Source organism: Carettochelys insculpta, chromosome 2 (assembly GCF_033958435.1).
Source record: "Carettochelys insculpta isolate YL-2023 chromosome 2, ASM3395843v1, whole genome shotgun sequence".
Classification (NCBI taxonomy): Eukaryota; Metazoa; Chordata; order Testudines; family Carettochelyidae; genus Carettochelys; species Carettochelys insculpta.
The window spans coordinates 12,868,410-12,889,137 of record NC_134138.1 but is presented as its reverse complement, the minus strand read 5'-3'; the positions used below and the strand labels follow the sequence as shown (position 1 = coordinate 12,889,137).

The 20,728-nt window shown below is 44.8% G+C and overlaps 1 protein-coding gene across 3 annotated transcripts in view; it reads right to left on the bottom strand.

The window, feature by feature from the left end:
- AGO2 (argonaute RISC catalytic component 2) overlaps positions 1 to 20,728 on the bottom strand; it is a 120,666-nt gene that overhangs the window by 66,727 nt on the left and 33,211 nt on the right. Inside the window, exons 1-3 of one of the 3 annotated variants that reach the window (XM_074986614.1) lie at positions 3,081 to 3,164; positions 2,514 to 2,577; positions 85 to 205 (exon numbers count right to left, since the gene is read on the bottom strand). In XM_074986614.1, the coding sequence (XP_074842715.1) occupies positions 85 to 189 (105 nt within the window). In that variant the 5' untranslated portion in view covers positions 190 to 205; positions 2,514 to 2,577; positions 3,081 to 3,164. Of the gene's footprint in view, positions 1 to 84; positions 206 to 2,513; positions 2,578 to 3,080; positions 3,277 to 20,728 lie in introns of those variants that run through there. The other 2 variants (XM_074986613.1, XM_074986615.1) reach the window with 2 other exon arrangements.

Here is a 20,728-nt window from a genome sequence, read left to right as displayed (position 1 = left end):
ACTTGTTATCTGAAAGGTTTGAAATCACAACGTGAGGTGCCATTATATTACAACCTCTGGCCAGAAACTTATTTGTAAACTTACTTTATCCCTCCCAATAGGAAGTGGCATAGCTGTATAAAGGTTTTTTCTTCCATCAAATACTGGTTTACGATCCCCAAAGATCTGTGTTTTAAAGTGCTGGACCATATGCTCAACTATTTCTCTGAAAACAAAGAAAATTAAGTTATCATATAATTTGAACAGAATACTGAAAGAACCCCAATATGTTTATGTAATCAAGAGGAAACAAAATTACTGGCGATAACTCTTAGTTATAAGAGGCTCAACATGAAAGATCAGATTCATTTAATCATCTGAGGATACAACGGAAGTTGATTCTGTGCAAACAAAGTTTCGTAGAACAAATGGGTTTCATTTCTTGGGACTATTAAATTTGATCCTGGTTTCTCATTGGAAAGTTTATAGCACCACGAGACAGCTGGTGACTGGAATTTTATTCTATGCAGATAGAATATGTATATAATACAAACTACTCTCATCCTTTGCTCCTATATGTAGAACCAGACCAAAAGGCTGGGCAGCACAACAGCAAGGGAAAAGGAGGAATTTAGGAGAGGAATAGGTGGACTAAAGATATGGGGGTTGTGCATAATGCATATACCAAGTTCCTCCTCATCACACTTAAATAATAGTCTTGACTCTGACCTTGTACTTTTTTATGTAGCACCACAAGCATTTAACGATTAAGACTATAAATTAAAATATGATCAAAAGTATAGTTTGTGCATTACTGTGTGATGCAGAGGAATCTTCAATGCTTATTGTAGTTGCTTATATGTTAGATATGCAAATGAGTTTGTAGTGTAGTTTTCAGTCTGTTGGAATTATTCTATTCTTAGATGCCAAACATCCTGGCTAGGCCTATCTTGAACTAACTCATGCAATTTTCTTTGTGCAAATTGCGTAAGTTATTTCCAAGTAACACATTTTAAACTCAGTGCCAACCACATGGCACCGAGGTTTGAAATAAGTGCCTATTTCGAACTTCTTGCTATCCCTCTGACAACGTGGGGCAGCAGAAACAAAATACCACGCTTGAAATAGCCTGCTATTGCTACTTGGGTGCAGGGTTTCTATTTTGGGATACAAATGTATCCCAAAATAGAAACCTCAGTGTAACTGTAGCCCCCTGGTTTAAATCTCCTAAAGGATATCACCAAGGCTACAAAATCTTTTAATTTGAAATCCTAAGCCACTTCATCTTGAAAATCTAGTTAACCGAGAAGGTACATACTAGAGTGTTATGTGCCAGTGTGAAACCCTATGACAGAAGTCTGAGTGTGTTTAGGTGGTGTGAAGAATATTGCCTTAATTAGTGATTTTCTTGATAGTTCATAAATTCAGATTTTTTTAAGGCAAGAAGAGATGACTTATCAAGTCTGACCTCATCCATAACAAAGGCAATAAAACCTCACTCAATAAGTTCAGCATCAAGATAACCACTCTGATACCTACCAAACAAATTCTTTTAGATTTAAATACTACAACAGAGATTTAACTAAATTACTAGGTATATCGTTCTAACGGTTAATAACATTCACTTATTAAAATGTTATGCCTTATGCATTTCCATAACTTCAGCTCCTAATCATATTTTACAATATTCGTGTGATTTGGAGTTGAGCAATCTTAACTGTAGGCAAATTAAGTTTTCTGTTTGAGCTTGAAATAAAAAATTCAGACGTCACTGGGGTTGTAATTCAATTTTTCTTCCCACACTGCAATGGGAAATCAGATATAACATGGAATTACGAAAAGTGCACATAGAACCCTCATTTCCATAAATCAGTTCTCTTCTCCCAAGTTCTTACAATGGCTCCATCTCCCCATCATGATGGCTACTAACAAGTTGTGGCAGATCTCGACAAACCAACATATATATTCAACATTATATTGGTAAGCAACTATCTGTTGTGCCCATAATTTGCCTAGATCTGCACTGATGTAACCACCATTACATCAGTTAATAAAAATGCATAATTTTTAAACAAACAGCCAATAAGATTTTTCCTCCTAAGTACTCTCTTACACAGATGTAACTCCACCAAATCACTAAAGTTGCACTAGTGCAAGAAGAGAACTTAGCCCAATGGAATTACTATAGTGATGATCTTAGCCTTTTACATTATTTGTAAGTTAAACCAATTTATTTTTTTTTAATTACATATAAAAATACTCAAACAGAGCAGGAGGATACTGTACAGAACAGGTATTTGTATTCCATGAATGTTAGATACTGGCTAATAAGAGTGCAGTTATGTAAAAAAATAATTCTACATTTGTAAATTGCACTTCTATGATAGAGACACAATTTTTATAACCAGTGAACTGAAAAATACTATTTCTTTTGTTTCCCAGGCCACCAGTAATGTGCAAAATTTATTCTCCCCTTTTTGGAATTGCATATCTTCCATTAATACAGAAGACGATGAAATAAGGTAATTTCTTACCTGTTATAATTTAGTTTCTCCAAAGTCCTCTTATACCAGCAGAGACAAATGGGTTTACTTCCCCCTGTCAGTAGGTGAAGACAGGAAAACAAGTTGTTGGTAATATCACCTCCCCTTTTAAGGGGCTTGCTACCTGACTCTACTTAGTTCTGAACTAAGCAGTGAAAAAACAATGGTCAAATTCACAGTGTTAACTGGCATAACTCCACTCAAGCTAATGGAGTTATGCTTGCCGAAGCCACTAGCAATTGTGGATCAAAGGCTGAAAACGTCACTTAAAATAAACTATCACCACGGTAAAAGCCAGGTGGGATTTTTGGATTGGTATAGGAAGACTTGGAGAAACCAAATTAACAGAAATATTGCTTGTTGATGGATAAAACAAAGCAGGATACAATGGAAAAGATGTGTTAATATCTGATGAACAAGGATATCCATGTCCCCAAGTGCCCTGTGTGAAAACTGGTACAGGAATCTAGCTTCTAAAAGCTTCTCTTCTTTAAAAGTGCAAATGGAGGAAAACCATGTACATAAAAACTGGGAAAATGCAAAGCATAATATTATTACCGGTTAACTCTTCTAGGGCATTTCTCTGGCTTTATATCCAATTCATAATGGTAGATATCAATTTTAGGAATGTCCATTTCAAAAAAATTGGCCTGTAGTTTGATTGTTCTTCCAGAAGTCCCAAAATCAGGTCGAGGTGGAGGTTTAAAGGCATATCCCTGTATTGGTGGTGGCAATGGTGGAGGAGGTGCAAGCACTGTAAGAGGAAAAAACACGAAGTAAAATATCATAAAAATTATCTACACCAACCACACAAACTTCAATACCATTCTATAAAGGCGTTTTTAAACCTAGCCTTCACTCCTGACTTTTTTAAAAAAATAGGTTTTCATCTGTTAATTCGCTGTCTCCTGAGGTCGAAGCCAACAGACTTTGACTCACTTGTTCCATGACTGATGTTAACTACTCTGTATACTTCACAACCCTTTTACTGAACACAGCCACAGGAGGCAAGTTAGCATTCTGTCCTTTTATGGGCGAGCTAACATATGGGACTATAAACAAGAACTTCTTTAAGAGATGTGCCTAGAATCCAGTTTTCAAATATGGAAGACCTAACTCTCATTACTTAGGCTCTGTCTACCCTACAGCATAAATTTGATTTTAAGGCACTTAGCTCACTTTTAAATCATGACTGTTCACACAGCAAATACCATTAGTTCGATATTAGGGGGCAGTACGGCTGATATTCTAACTCAGACCACCCGAGTGGGATTAATGGGAAGTCTGAATTTACTCATTCAAGGTGTTTCCATGCTGCTATTAATCCGAGTTTAAATCAATTTTACTGGCCTCCAGAGGAGTCCCACATGTATCCCACAATGCCCCCACAGGTGTCTCTTCTGGCCACTTTCAGCTCCAATGCTCTCCAGGTGCGCAGGAAGTAGGTAACAGGAAGCACACAATTTTGAATAGTATCAGGAATTCTAATTCATTTTCTTGCTGACAAGGATGGATAGCACACCTCAGCCACCCAACGCATCCATCTATCAAGAGTACTCAGAGTTCTTCTCTGATCTGAGTTCTCAGGATCACAAAAGAGCTCCAGCATGGACTAACAACGAGATCCCAGATCTCATTTCTGCGTAGGGAGAAGAATCAGTAATGACCAGACTGCGAGTGTGCAAATGCAATGAGACCATTTACAAGAAAATTTCAGAGGCTATGATTGCTAAAGGGTACACTTGGGACAATGAGCAATGCTGGATGAAAGTAAAAGAGCTCCAGAAGAGCTACCATAAAGTCCAAGAACTCAACAGGTGATTAGGGTCATCTCCCAAGATGTGCTGATACTACTAGCACCTGGACGGACTTCTTGGGAGTGACCCAACCCCAGGCCCTAAAGCTAACAGACTCTTTAGAAGACCATCCTGAGGACTAAGTTGTGAGCTGACAGAAGGAGCAGGAGCAGAAGGCTGATGAAGAGGAGGCCACTGATGTTTAGCTGGCACCCATGGAAGCTGATCCTGGAAGTCCAGAGCTCTTCACATTGGACCTTGAACCAGTACCCTCCTCATCAATACAAGAAGTTATGGTACCCAGGAATTTTCCAAACTTGTGCTCACACGGTGAGAACATATTTTCTTTACTAGTCTCAGTTATTCTACGGAGACTGATGTCTCTATGGAACCTGTAAGAACCATGGGAATTTTGATTAGAGTTTTTCACACTGCTCTTTTGCCTTTTCAATTTCTGAGGACCGCACCTTGCAGCTGGTGGGCTCTCCATCTCCCCACTATGCACAGCTGGCAGGCTCTCCTGGCCTTCTCTCCTCCCACCATGCTGCTGTCTTTTCCCTTGTACAGGATTGATGAGAAGCCAAGAAACTTTTTTGCACACATTACAGTTTCCAGGGATGATTTCCCCACCCACTCCAGCCTGCCATGCAGCCAGTGGGATCAAACATGGGATCCATGTGGCTGCCAGGTTGTGCTGACCCTGCTCCCGGACACTGGCATGTCCAGTGTGGGCTTTCCCTGCTTTAAATGGCTTTCCCCTTGTACAGGATAGATGATGAGCTGCCAAGAAACCTTTTTGCATGCTTTACGGTTTCCAGGGATGACCTGCCCCACCCCCAGGCCACCATGAAGCCAGTGGAATTGAACCACACGTCCGCCCCAGCATCCCCCGCCACACAGCTGCCAGGCTGTTTGGACCCTGCTCCTGGACAACTGCATTTCCAGCATGGGTCTTCCCTACTTTAAATGGGTTTTCCCCTGTACAGGATTGATGAGGAACTCAGTCAACGAGAAAAATTTTTTCTCCCCACAAAACCTTGCCATGTTCACAATGAAACTATCTGCATAAATAGCCTGTGCTCTGCAGATTGCTTCACTGTCATCCTTAAGAAGTCAAAAGTGGCCTTGGAAATTAAAGATGTGATGGTAAAACAGAGAGCCCTTCACTCTGTGGGTATTTGCTTTGTGTCATATTTAAAATGTGTACCTAAATTTTGACACAAGAGCTCCTGATAGCTGTCAGGGAGCAAACCAAGATCCTGCATTCCATGCTGGAGCTGCGGAGGGATGCCCACCACCGCAGAACTAATTATGCAGACTCTGACTCAACACCCTATTGCCCAGCCTCCCCTCAATATACCTCATCCTCCTGTCATCGGGGTCCCCGAACGCCAGGGTTGAGAATGAGGACAGCATCCTGTTCCACCACCACGACTTCTCCCCAGTGCAAAAGGCTCACATTCCACCAACCGCGATGCCTTTTGCTTTTCCCTTTCTTTTCCAAACAACCCTTTAACTTTCCCTACTGTGAATTTTTAAATTTTTTTTTATTTTTTGAAAAATACAGTCTCGTTTATTGGTTCACATATTGTGGTGTGCACTTACAGGTGCTTTCAGGAAAGTCAAGCACATATTGCATGGGGTGCGAGTGGTGTCACAACAGGAACAGCAGATTCAAGTGGCTGTGTGCTCATTCATAAATGTGTTTTTCACAGCCTCCCTGATTGCTGGTGCTTCTGCGTGTGCATTTGCAAATGTTCCGTTGTCCAGCTCTTCGTAAGCCCTGCTCATGGCATCTGCCTCAACAACCTAGATGGTCATGAAATTTTCCCCCTTTGATTCACAAATATTATGCAGAATATAACATGCTGCAACCACAGCGGGGATGCTGACTTGGGAAAGGTCCAAATTGTTCAAAATACAATGGAACCTGGCTTGTAAAAGGCATTCCACCACCATTCTGCACTTGCTCAGTCTATAGCTGACGCTCTCCTGGCTCCTGTCCAGGATGCCTGTGTATGGCTTCATGAGCTAAGGGACCAAAGGATAAGCAGGGTCCCCAATATCACAATGGGCACTTCCACGTCACTAATCTTGATTTTCTGGTCGGGGAAGAAAGTCCCATCCTGGAGCTTTCTGTACAGACCAGAATTTCTGAAGATGTGTGCATCAGGAACCTTTCACAACCATCCAACATAGATGTTGGTGAAATAACCTTTGTGATCTACTACAGCCTGCAATACCACTGAAAAGTACCCCTTGTGGTTTATGTAAACAGAGACCAGTTGGTCCGGGACCAGGACAGGGATGAGTGTCCCACCTACTGCCCCACCACAGTTAGGTAACCTTATGGCAGCAAAGCTGTCCATTATGTGCTGCACATTTCCTAGAGTCACGGTCTTTTGCACTGGCTACCTGCATCATCACAGCCCACATAAGCTGTGTCTACACGTGCACGCTACTTCGAAGTAGCGGCACCAACTTCGAAATAGCACCCGTCGCGGCTACACGCTTCGGGCGCTATTTCGAAGTTAACTTCGACGTTAGGCGGCGAGACGTCGAAGTCGCTAACCTCATGAGGGGATCGGAATAGCGCCCTACTTCGACGTTCAACGTCGAAGTAGGGACCGTGTAGACGATCCGCGTCCCGCAACGTCGAAATTGCTGGGTCCTCCATGGCGGCCATCAGCTGGGGGATTGAGAGATGCTCTCTCTCCAGCCCCTGTGGGGCTCTATGGTCACCGTGGGCAGCAGCCCTTAGCCCAGGGCTTCTGGCTGCTTCTGCGGCAGCTGGGGATTTATGCTGCAGGCACAGGGTCTGCAACCAGTTGTCAGCTCTGTGTATCTTGTGTTGTTTAGTGCAACTGTGTCTGGGAGGGGCCCTTTAAGGGAGCGGCTTGCTGTTGAGTCCTCCCTGTGACCCTGTTTGCAGCTGTGCCTGGCACCCTTATTTCGATGTGTGGTACTTTGGCGTGTAGACGTACCCTCGCAGCGCCTATTTCGATGTGGTGCCACGCAACGTCGAAGTTGACCATTGACGTTGCCAGCCCTGGAGGACGTGTAGACGTTATTCGTCGAAATAGGCTACTTCGATGTAGGCTTCACGTGTAGACGTAGCCATAGTGGATCTTCCCACCACAAACTGATTTCCCACTGACCAGTAGCTGTCAGGCATTGCAAAATTCCACAGAGCAATGGCCATTCGCTTGTGAACTGTTAAAGCAGATCTTATTTTGGTATCGCTGTGCTTCAGGGTGGGGGGCAGCAAGTCACAAAGATCCATGAAAGTGGCCTTGTGCATGCGGAAGTTCTACAGCTACTGCTGGTTGTTCTAAAACAATGCGGTCCTACCACAGTGTGCCGGTTTCATGTCTCCAGAAATGGCACTCCACTGTAAGCAGTGCATCCAGGGCAGTCAGCAACTCCGCGTCCCTGTTCCACAGTTTCTCCATATCACCACCCAATTCATCTACATTTATAATATCATCCCACTCAGTTTCAACAATAAAATGCTGCACAACAGATTGGGTAGTGGACATTACACACTTTGCAACAGCTGTTCAGTATCCATGATAGCACTGTACAGCGGCACAATCTAGGGCAGACTATCTTAAAAATTGTCTGAAAAATGGTGCAAAATTCCTTACTCCAGGACTTTGTTTTCCAATGGCGGGGGCGATGGGTGCATTGCACTCTGGGATGATGACATCAGATACCCCACAAGTACTAGCCCCCAGCAGACCACATGGAGGGCTGGGCTGTGGAGGTCATGCAGGACATGTAGGCCAAGAAAATTCTTTTCTACAATTCACATCTCTACAGAGCAGCTACCCCTCCCCCATGGGCACCATGCAACTGGAGGTCAAGACCTGCTACTCCATACCGAATGGCTAGCACCTTCCCTACCACACCACATGATGGCAGTGCAATGAGGACCATGTTTGCAGACAGCAGCATGTCCTGGCCTGCACGGAGTGAAGGGTTCTGTTTGTGGGATTCACTAAAAGCCAGGAGGCTGGCAGAAACTAACTGAAGGGACCATGTCAGCTGGTCCCTCAGCACTTACCCCCACAAAATTACAGGAGCTGGTGAGATGAGCCTTCCAGTGGCAAATATTGTCGGGGGCTGGCTGGACCCTTATAGGCAGCATGAGCTAGCGGGGCTGAGGCCCCACAGTGGCAAATATTGTTGGGGGCTGGCTGGCCCCTTATGGGGATCACAAGCTGGAGGGGCTGAGTCAACTGAGCCAGCTTCCACTCTCACCCATCATTATACGTTGGGGGGCCAGCCTCAGCAGTCAGTGATATTTGGCGCTTTCACCCCGACCTTATTATACCTAAAGTGGCCTTCTGTCTGTAGTATTCTTTTTGTTCTAAACTACCCCAGCAGAGGTTCTTCTGGGGACATCTACCAGATTAACAACAGGTAATTTCACTTTGCTTCCCACTAGCCCTATTTCCTTTACTTTTGGAAACGTATACTAACTTCTTGTGAAATGTACTGATCTGAAAAGGGGGCCAGAGCTTTGTATTCCAAAGACAAAGAATATACAGTCTTTAAATAGTTCTCTTTCTCTATGTTTTCTCTTTTATGCAAACATTTTGCCAGTGGGTCTAATTTGACAGTCAGTAACATGTGTCTCCTTTTCAGCTACTTCACCATACTGCCCAGGTGTGGTTTCAAGGGGGCAAAAGTTTCTGAGGGATCAGTTGAGATGGCACAGTCACCTGGGTGATCCCAGAGCACATACACATTGTGGCATGTGGATATGACAATTCCTTGGTGCGTTAGTTGGCTGATTAGGCAAAAGTCGTACCTAAAGAGAATACTGCCCATTAGTTCAAATACAAGGTTCTCTTTCAATGAGGGAATGCAGCTGAGCAACCAGTTTACATGGTTTAGTCACCTTCTGAAACCAGCCTATTTGGTTTTCTGTCACCTGTGATTCCCTACTTTGCCTTCTTTCCTTCTGAAAAAGGACATCTGGATGCCTGAAGGATGATGGAAACATGGGAGGCCCAAGACAACATGGTGGCATACTGTTGAGGCAGATATGAAGAGAATGAACTACAACTGGGACACACTGGAGAAAATGGCGAAAGAGAGACAGAAGTGGAGGACCTTCATTGCAGCTCTACGCGCCAGTGGGAATACAAGACAGTTACCTGCTTTGTAACTGGTGTTCTTCGAGATGTGTTGCTCATGTCTATTCCAATTTGGGTGTGCGCCAAGCACATGCCTAGTTGCCGGAAGCTTTCTGCCCTAGACGGTAGCCCTAGGGTAGGTGCGGTGCCCCCTGGAGTGGTGCCCATATGGCCGCATATATATCCGCCGCCCCCAGCCCCTTCTTGCCAGCTCCTCCAAGTGATGGGAAGGCGGGAGGGTTTTGGAATGGACAAGAACAACACATCTCGAAGAACACCAGTTACAGAGCAGGTAACTGTTTTTTCTTCTTTGAGTCATTGTTCATGGGCATTCCAATTTGGGTGAATGCAAGCCAATGTCTAGGAAGTAGGGTCGGAGCCCCAAAAGGAGTGCAGGACAGCCCTGCCCACTGCAGCGTCTTCCCGTGCATGCTGCGCAACTGCGTAATGCACTGCGAATGTGTGAATGGAGGAACAAGTGGCGGCCCTGCAGATGTCCTGGATAGGGACCTTGGCCAAGAAAGCTGCAGATGACACCTGTGCCCTAGTGGAGTGAGCCCTGATCGGCAGAGGAGGAACTCCCGCCAGTTTGTAACACTCACTGATACAGACCACTATGCAGGAAGAGACCTGCTGAGAGGAGACTGGGTGCCCCTTCATCCTGTCTGCCACTGCAACAAAAAACTGCCGTGACTTCCGGAAGGGTTTGGTCCTGTCCATATAGAAGGCCAGTGGCCTCCGGACGTCCAAGGTGTGTAGACTCTGCTCCCTAGGGGAGACACGGGGCTTTGGGTAAAACACCGGTAAGGTGATGTCTTGTTTAACGTGGAAAAGGGAGACGACCCTAGGCAAAAACGCTGGGTGGGGTCTCAGCCTGACTTTGTCTTTATGGAACACCGTATAAAGTGGGCCCACCGTCAGGGCCCTTAGCTCTGACACCCTTCTGGCTGAGGTAATGGCCACCTTGTAGCCAAGGAACAATATAGAACAGGAGGTGAGAGGTTCAAATGGTGGAGCCATCAGCTTAGACAAAACCAAATTAAGGTCCCATGTTGGCAGAGGGTCCCGAAGCTGTGGTTTGATTCTTTCCATTCCCTTCATGAACCTTTTTACCACCAGGTCTGAGAAGACCGAGGACCTCCCGTCCCCTGGGTGAAACGCTGAAACAGCTGCCAAGTGCACTTTTAGGGAGGATAGTGACAGCCCCATCTGGCTTAGGGCCAGCAAGTAGTCTAGGATACATGGTATTGGGGCATCTCTGGGGGACATGCCCTTTTGGGTGGCCCAAATGATAAACCTTTTCCATTTGGCTACATATGCTACCCCTGTAGAGGGTTTCCTGCTGTTCAGCAATTCTTCCCTGACAGGTTTGGAGCAGGCCAGCTCAGCCAGTCTCAGCCATGGAACCTCCATGCTGTGAGATGCAGTGCCTGGAGATTGGGATGCCGCAGTCTCCCCTCCTTCCGCGTCAGCAGGTCCGGACACAGCCGAAGCACCTCCGGGGTGTGAGTACCAGTGTTGTTGAGCCCAGGCTGGGGTCACCAGGGTAGCTGATGCTCGGTCTGAGTGAATTTTCAACAGCGTTCGGTGGATGAGCGGTATTGGTGGGAAGGCATACAGTAATGGACCCATAAGAACATAAGAACGGCCATACTGGGTCAGACCAAAGGTCCATCCAGCCCCGTATCCCGTCTGCCGACAGTGGCCAATGCCAGGTGCCCCAGAGAAGGAGAACAGAAGACAATGATCAAGTGATTTATCTCCTGCCATCCATCTCCTGCCCTTGTACTGAAGGCTAGGGCACCATACTTTACCCCTGGCTAATAGCCATTTATGGACCTAACCTGTAAAAATTTATTGAGCTCTTTTTTAAACCCTAATAGAGTCCTGGCCTTCACAGCCTCCTCCAGCAAGGAGTTCCACAGGTTGACTGTGTGCTGTGTGAAGAAAAATTTCCTTTTATTAGTTTTGAACCTACTACCCATCAATTTCATTTGGTGTCCCCTAGTTCTTGTATTATGGGAAAAGGTAAATAATTTTTCTATATTCACTTTCTCCACACCATTCATTATTTTATATACCTCTATCATATCGCCCCTCAATCGCCTCTTTTCCAGACTGAAAAGTCCCAGTCTCTCTAGCCTCTCCCCATATGGGACTCGTTCCAAAGATCCCTTTCCTGATCTGTTGTAGCTAAATTTGACCCCACCAACGGATGCTGAAGGCGTCTGCCCAAAAGCCTGGACTTTGGTTTTGGTAAGAGCAGAACATCCTGCACTTCGCATTGAGATGAATGGCAAAGAGGTCCACCTGGGGACATCCCCACCTCTAGAAAATTGAATTCAGTACTTCAGTGTGTAATGACCACTCATGATCCATGAAGGACCTGCTGAGGCGGTCCACTAGGGAGTTGTGAGCCCCAGGCAGGTAGAAGGCCCTCAAGAGAATCTGGTGCTGGATTCAGAAGTCCCAAAGCACAAGGGCCTCTAGACACAGGGGTGACGAGCATGCACCCCCTTGTTTGTTTATATAGTACACTGCCGTAGTATTGTCTGTGCTGAGTGTGACACACTGCCCCTTGAGTTCGTTCTGAAACACTCCACACGACAGCCTAACTGCTCTGAGCTCCCACAAGTTTATGTGGAGCTGAGCATCGGTCTTGCTCCACAGGGCCTGCATCTGGCGGTCCCCCAAGTGTGCCCCCCAGCCCAGGTCTGAGGCGTCTGTGACCAGTGAGAGGGAGGGTTGTGGGGGACTGAAGGGTACTCCCGTGCAGACCGACCCAGCTTCTAGCTGCCAGTGTAGTGCCACCAACACTTTTGGGGGGGACTGTGACTAACTTGTCTGTGTTGTCCCTGACACATCTGTATACTGAGGCGAGCCTCAGCTGAAAGGGACGCATTCGTAACCTGACTTGCTGGACTACGAACGTCCATGCCGCCATGTGACCCAAAAGTCTGAGGCATCACCTGGCCGTTGTGGTTGGGAACCTTATTAGGTCTTGGATGCAAGATGCTGTAGCTTGGACCCTGCTCCATGGCAGAAAGGCCCTGGCTTGCTGTGCATCTAGGCATGCGCCCACAAACTCCATGACTTGAGTTGGGGCTAGCACAGACTTCACCTCGTTTACTAGGAGGCCCAACATGTTGAACATTTTCCTTATCAGCTGTACATATCTCAACACCTGTCTCTGTGACCGACCTCTGATCAGCCAGTCGTCTAGGTAGGGGAACAGATGCATTCCCTGCCTGCGTAAGAAGGCTGTTACTACTGACATGTATTTGGTAAAGATTCGCATGGCTGAGGAGAATCCAAACGGAAGGACTGTGAACTGATAATGGTCCTTCCCTAGCACAAAATGGAGGAACCTCCTGTGAGGTGGATAAATTGCTATATGGATACCCGTCTTGTAAGTCAAGAGCAGCAAACCAGCCCCCTTTTTCCAGCACTGGGATAATTAAGCCCAGGGATATCATACGAAACTTTGTCTTTTTTACAAATTTGTTCAGGTTTCACAGGTCCAAGATTGGCCATAGCCCCCCTTTCACTTTCGGAATTAGGAAATAGAGGGAATAGAATCCCTGTCCCTGGAATTCCTTCCTCTACAGCCCCCTCCTGTCTGAGAACTCTCATGAGAGGAGTCCCTGAAGGAGGACGGGGAAGGGGGTTGCGAAGGGGGCTAAGAAGAAAATTGGATAGCATATCCCTTTTCTACCGTATGCAAGACCCACTGGTCCGAAGTTATGCAGCACCATGCATGGTAGAATGGGGACAGGTGGAATGAGAATAAGCACTGAGCTGGAACTGTGGGGGTAGCCAGTGTGTCGCTCCTGATCGCGCCACCAAAACTGGTGTTTAGACCCTGGTAGGGGTTTAGGGTGGCCCTGGTCCTGTGTCGGTCGACCCTGACGCCTCCTATTACGACGGCCCCTTCTCCTGTTCTCATCCCTTTGTTGTTGGAGGAACTGTCTGAACTGGGGCCTTGGGGTAAAATGCCTTCTCTAGGTCACTGGTGTGTTAGACCCAGTGAGCGTAGAGTGGTCCGTGAGTCCTTCATGCTATGAAGTCTCTTGTCCGTTTTTTCTGAGAATAGGGAGGGGCCCTCAAAAGGGAGGTCCTGAATGGACTGCCACACCTCCTGTGAGAGTCCTGAGACCTGAAGCCATGCCCCCCTTCTCATGGCTATACCTGAGGACATGACCCTGGTGGCTGCATCGGCTGCATCTACAGCGGCCTGCAGTGCTGCTCTCGATATGAGTCTCTGCTCTGCTACCAGAGCCGTAAATTCTGACTTGGCGTCTGGCGGGAGCAGTTCAGCAAAACGGTCCACAGACCTGGCTGTATTGTATGCATACCTGCTAACCATGGCCTGCTGGTTAGCGATTCTCAACTGTAAGCCACCTGTAGAGTAAACTTTCCTACCGTACAGATCTAGTCTTTCAGCGCCTTTGTTTTTAGGGGAGGGCTCCTGAACCCCTTGCAGGGCTCTCTATGACACGCCCCCCCGCATCCGCATTCTGAGTCCACAATGAGAGATTGGGTGGGATGTGTGGAGAGAGGAGGTATGGAAGGTGGAGAATAGATTGGACGGGGCAGAGCCAGAAGCATGGGAGTGGACTGACTGGGCTGAGGGAGGCCTGGGGGTGCAGTACCTTGCCCAGTGGAGGAGAATAAATGAGATAAGGGTGTCATGTAACTATGGTGCCTGGAGTGGGCTGGGGATACAGGGCCCCTAAAACGGGAAGATAATGTGTAAGGATAAACTGGCATGTAATGGGGCATGTGTTGGAGTGGAGGTGCAAAGTTCACTGACTTTGTTCTCTCAAGCACTGCTTCAATTAAGGCAGAGGTTGCTGATTGTGATTTCTCAATCAGCAACTCATCCGCCTGTTCCTTGCAGACAGGAATGAAGCATACAGTTGTGCTTTACAGTCCACCATGATTTTCCTCCAGTCAGTCAGCTCTCCTTTTTCCTTTGTTATAATATCAAAATAACTTTCCAACATTTCATGCCGGGACGTCTTCCTCGTCACATTTGGGGCAACCTCTCATGGGCAGGACTGGGGCCTCTCTCTGTTGTCTAGCAAGGTCAGGTCCTGATAAAAATGTATGTAGAAATATTAATAGCATTGTAAATAGCAACATTTTTATCTTTACACAGAACAATGACCATACTGACAGAATGAATGGCTGTCGTCTCCATGGAATAACATAATGCAAATTCATGGTCACTCTGGTGACTCTTAGGACTGCAGAAAGTATTATTCCAATCATAATTTAAGCTCTGCTGCAGCTGAGGTTTTCCTTCAACACCATGGTAAGCTATCTTCGGTTCATGGGAAAAAGTTTCATCACTTGTCCAAGTCCAGACTTCTTAAAGTAATACCTCAGGGGAGGGTATGTGCAGAGGGTGCCACATGTCCCAGCGAATGCTGGCCCAGGGAGAAGCAGGTGGCTGCATCACGGCATTCTTGAAGCAGAGCCTGGATTTTAAAGTGGATGCTCCAGGGGTTCAAAAATCTTTAAAAGTGAATGCTGGTCTGCATATGAACTGGGGGAGGGTCTGATCACATGCAGGGCTGGGGTGGGCAGTGCCACATCTCTGATTGACTGCTAGTCCGGAGGTTGCCTGGAGCATACACTGCTTAAAGCAGCACCTGGATTTTAAGCCACCTGCTCCAAGAGTTCAAAAATCATTAAAAGTGAATGCAGTTGGGGAGTGCCACATCCCTGATTGCCTGTAAGTTGCCTGGAGTGTATGCTACTTAAAGCAGTACCTGGATTTTAAAGCAGCTGCTCCAGGAGATGGATGAGTATTGCTCTGCACTGGATAGGTCAAAGGCAAAAAAAGCGTTAGTGACTCACAAAACTTCCCATGAGTTCTAGTTGCCAAATGAGACATCAATCTCATCAGAATATGGAAAAGAGATAAGGAAAGATTCCTCATTCTGTCTGGGTACAATGCTGGAAAGTTTGCTCTTTTGGGCCATGCTCTTTGGGGCCATGTTTCCAGATCATCTACTGGTGGCTTGGTGTGCAGTAAATTGTCTTACCATGGAAGAAGGAACAAGTCATGTGCCCCAAAAATCTTGTGAGGAGAATCATAGAGTGCCTAAGACCTTCAGCTTTTCATTCAAACAGAATCAGTTCTCCATCTCCAGAAATATTAACATGCTGTTCTAAGGGAAACAGGTATAGACCCTCCACCTCACAATTGTAACATCCTGTTATCAGTAGAAAAAGAGCATATTTACCAGAAGTGCCCTCTCTAGAATCCGGGTTTGCCTCCAAAGCTGCCTCCAGAGTTGAGGGGATGGGCTCCAATTCAAGAAACAGCTCCTGGCTTTCAGGCTCTGCTTCTGCACTTGACTGGACCCCCTGTCCACCTCTTCCAAATCAGTACACACTTCATCATCCTCCCCAGGAACATTCTGTAAGGAGGAGTCAAGTTGTCTTCTGGGGGAAGAGGTTGTGTCTGTCCCCAGAACAGCATGAAGCTCATCGTAGTATCAGCACTTCTGGGGAGATGCCACAAACTGACCATCTACTTGCTTGCATTTCTGGTAGCGCTGCCTCAGCTCCTTGATCTTTATGCGGCACTCCTGAGTGCACCTGGTGTAGCCCATGTGAATCATGCCTTGTAATATTTTAGCATCAATATTCGCATCTCTTTTACTAGCTTTGAGCTGGAGGGAGATAGCTTCTTCCCCCTCACACTGAGATGAGGTCCAAGATCTCCTAATGGCTCCATGCTGGGGCCCTTTTGCAATCCTGAAACTCATGGCTGCTAGGTGTGCTGCAGAGATGTGATCCACACGTCTGCTTGCCATACTCGCCAGAAAGGAAAGGAAATCTAATCAAAATTCCGAGGCTGATGACCACTGTTTCCTGTCACCTACTTTCTGCTCACCTGGAGAGCAGAAAAGGTGGAGCAATTACCAGAAAGGACGCATCAAGGGGCACTGTGGGACAGTTTCAGAAGCTAATAAAATCTGTTTTAGTAACTCTGCCACTTGTACTTATATAGTTTGACATTGCAAAGCTGACCTTTCAGAGTTATTCCCAGGGAAATCAACACTACAAGAGTTGATGTTAGAGCCCCTTAAAATCTACCTATTAAGTGTGCAGGTGTAGACTGATTGGTTTATACAATCGACCTTAGACCCTTACATTTAACTTAACCTCCTAGTATAGGCCAGACCATAATCTCATACCTTACATTTATGGCTTTAAGCCAAGAAGTAATGCATTATTTCACCTTAATTCCTTATTTCCATGTGTTCAAATACTGGTGCCATCAAGGTCGTGAAATGGTATGAGGCTCTGCTGGTCAACCATAACTCTGCATTAACTGTTTTAGAGCAACAAATTACTCCAATTTCTGTGTTTAGACATGACCTTAGTTCAATTAGGAAGGTTCACCTTAATTATGCTTAAGGGCTTGTCTACTCAGGGAAATGTATCTGAAAGTTATTGTGCTGGATACGGCAATTTTCTCTAGAAGCCTCGCCAAAACTTACTGAATTAAGTTAAACTTGTTTCAATTAATTATAGTCATTTTAGGAATTCAGTAAATTTAAAATTTAAATACTGATGTATTATTGTGGAATCGTGCAACTTCTTGAAGGGGGAGGAAGGACTAATGCAAACCCTGGGAAGCATTCAAAGAACTCTCAACGCAAGATCAAATTTGGTTTCCAAGGAAATGCATGGGTAGAAGGGAATGCAAATTACCTACCTCTGGCTCCATCTTTTTAAAGCTGTGCCCTGAGGAAAAATCTACTTCTTCTATCATCTGTTAGACTAGAAAATATCAAAGGCCTGGTCTACACTAGGAAATTAAGTTAGTATAATGGTCACGAAGGGATATGAAAAACCCACACCTCTAAGCAATGCAGTTAAACCAGCTTAACCCCACGTACAGACTGTCAGGTGGATGAGAGAATTCTCTAGATCAGCGTTTCCCAAAGTGTGATCTGCAGCCCAGTACCAGTCCTTGGGGGGGGAAAAATACCCGTCCATAGAAAATATACAAATTACTGCACACAATCCTATTAATTTGGTATATTTCATATTTTGCCACATAATTTAAATAACAACAATACGTTAGGCACTTAAGTATTTTATGTCAAGATTTACATTATTATTATTATTAGTATGTACTATTATTATTGCAAATAAATAATAAACTGTGAAAATTTATTCATTTTTCATTCCTTTTTTTTAAATATGCATTTATATTCTGGGGGCACAAACAGGGTACTAAACAAAAAACGGGTCCCAACTATACAAAGTTTGCAAAACCCTGCTCTAGATGACCAGCCTGCTGCCTCTCTGAGAGGCTGAGTATCGATATCGACAGAGAAACCCTCCCATCAGTGTAGACAGTGTCTTCACTACAGTAATGCATATATGCTGCAAAAGCAGTTTGTGTGTCATCAAGTCCTACGACTCAAACAGAGAAAGAAAGAATGCTCAGCTTCATGGGCATATTTATTCAAGCTAACAGCTATTTTGAATTTGTGAGAACAGAAAAACCCTTGGGTAGGGTCTGAAGGACTTTCACCAGCCAGAGCCCCTGTTGGAGTTAGGGAATGGTATCTGGTAATCTTATTAAGCAAGAGTGTAGGTTCTATTATTGTTTTTAATATGTTTTTCTGTAATGCTTTTATTCTTAAGAATAAATAAGAATGGCTATACAGGTGAATGATTCCTCTAGTTCAGTATCTAATGTTGTCTGACAGTGACCAGTGTCAGATGCTCCACAGAGAATGAACATAATAGGTCAATTATCAAGCGATCCATCTGTTGTCATCCACTCCCAGCTTCTGCCAGTCAGATGTGAAAGGTCATCTGGAGCATAAGGTGGCCTCCCTGACTGTCTTGACTAACAGCCATTGATCTATCTTCCTTGAACTTACCTAATTAATTTTTGAACCCACTTACACTTATGGCCTTCAAAACATACTCTGGGGCAATGTGTCCCATAGGTTCATTCTCTGTGTTGTGTTTGTTTTAAACTTGATGTCTATTAATTTCATTGGGTGACCTCTGGTTCTTGGGTTGTGAAGAGGTAAACAAACACTCTTAGGATGCAAAACAAAAAGCAGTCAAGTAGCACTTTAAAGACAAGGATACCATTACAATATCTGAAAGGAAGGCCTAAACTACGGGTTTGTTTCCCTCCATTGCAGCTTGATGTGCTCCTTTCTTAACACTTTCATCCTTCTTAACAACATAGTGGGCTGTCAAACTGGGGTAGGATCACCCTCGTATGTCCTGACAAGTCTCACATCTACCTCCCAGTCCCCCTTACTTCCTCCAATTAAACCATTCTCCATCTCCAAGGGGTATGAGATACATGCACCAAATGCAAAAAGTGCCACCAGTCTACAAGGCACATGTGTTGGCTTACAAAGAGGTGCTGGTAACTTATGGTTGTGACATTCACCCTCCTGACAGCCTTTGAAGAGAAAAAGAAACAGACAGAGCAGGCCAGTTGAAGGTGTCTGACTTTGGTGGGGAATTCAAAGCGTAGATAGGAAAGAGGGCAGTCTGGGAATGCCAGTCAGAAAGGAGAGAGATGCATGGATATGGAGCCAGAAACTTAAAGAGTAGGTGTTGTTGCTGAACTCTGAAGAGGAAAAGAAAGATGCAACTGTCTTCAACTGTTACAGTTTCACCAGGATAATTATGCCAGTAAATTTCCAAGTGTAGACATGCCCAAATTTGCATGTTTTCTTATCTCATACTGGTATTTTACAATTTGGTTAGCAAGATCTGGTTCCATAGGCTGGGTTACTTACTGATCTCATAAAATAGTACACGTTGAACCTCTCTCTTCCAGCACCCTCAGGACCTGACCAGTGGTGGAAGAGAGAATTTGATGACTATGGAAGGTCAGTATCATCTAGCACAGTATTAACATTTTCAGTGCTTACTAGCCCTTAGGAGACATTTAGGGGTAAATTAGAGCTAAATAACAACACAGAATACGTACAGCTGGGACTGGTGGCTGTAAACAAACTTTATGGGATCACAGAATACTTGGCCACGTTCATGATCAGTGGTGATCCAGCTAATTAAAGTCATGCCGGATGTTGCCGAACAAGAGAGTCCTGGATTAGAGAGATTCAACCTGTACTTTTACGTCTAAAGAAGAACAAACAATTTTAGGAACCTTCAGAAAAAGTTTCTTTACTCAGTGAAAGATCTTCATATCTGTACTGTATTAATTTTCTCAGACAACAGAGCAGAAGCATCTCTGAATGAATAGTGTGGATGTCTCTGGGGCAACTGCAAAATTTCTTTAGCAATATTCACATGTAGTGCTGCAGCTGAATTTTCACTTAATGGAGATTTAAAAAAAAAAAAAAAAAAGGTTGTCCAGGCTGCTATAGAAGAATTTGGAAAAACCAAACTAAGGTCCTGTGTAGACTAGAACAAGGAGATGTGGGATCATTTTAAAAATGCACTTTTAACCCAGACACACTAGTAAGTTACACTAACTTACTAACTTGAAACCAAAAAGAAAAGAAAAAAAAAAGGGCTCAATTTCATTCCAGTAAATACATCTTTATCTCTCTAACCTTTCTGTAATACCTGAAATATGGATGTTTTCTTGCTTCCAACTTGCTGCCAGATCAGATTCCTGGTACATCCTCTCATTTGATAATCAAGGCAGGGATGATAAAACAACAATCTAATTTTAGCACCTTCCGCCAGAGAAATTCTCTTTTCTCCCTCTCTTCACAATCTCTCTTTCTTCTCAGCTGCCTCCCCATGCATACCAAAATTCCCTATCCACTCCACTAAAGCAACCACCTACACATTGACTCTAGTAGAAAGAGAGAAATCATATTAATCAGTTTTCTTCCTGTCCCCACTTTCCTTCCTAACTGCCAATCTTGTCTTAAAGGCCTTATCAGTTCATTTGTCACGTTGGGTTGGGTTACTACTAGATGAACATTTCTGTGTAGCGGTGAGCCACACCCAACAAAAATCAAAGGGGTAGCTGTATTACCCTGCATCTGCAAAAACAACTAGAATTCCTGTGGCACTTTATGGACTAACAGATTTTTTGGAGCAGAAGCTTGCATGGGCAAAGCCCCATTTTGTTAGACCCATGATGTACATCTGACAAAGTGGGTCTCTGCCCATAAAAACTTATGCTCCAAAAAATCCGTTAGCCTATAAGGTGCCAAAGGACTTCACTGTTTTTACTCAACAAAAACTGATCACTTACCTAGTAATTGTTCGCTGAGGT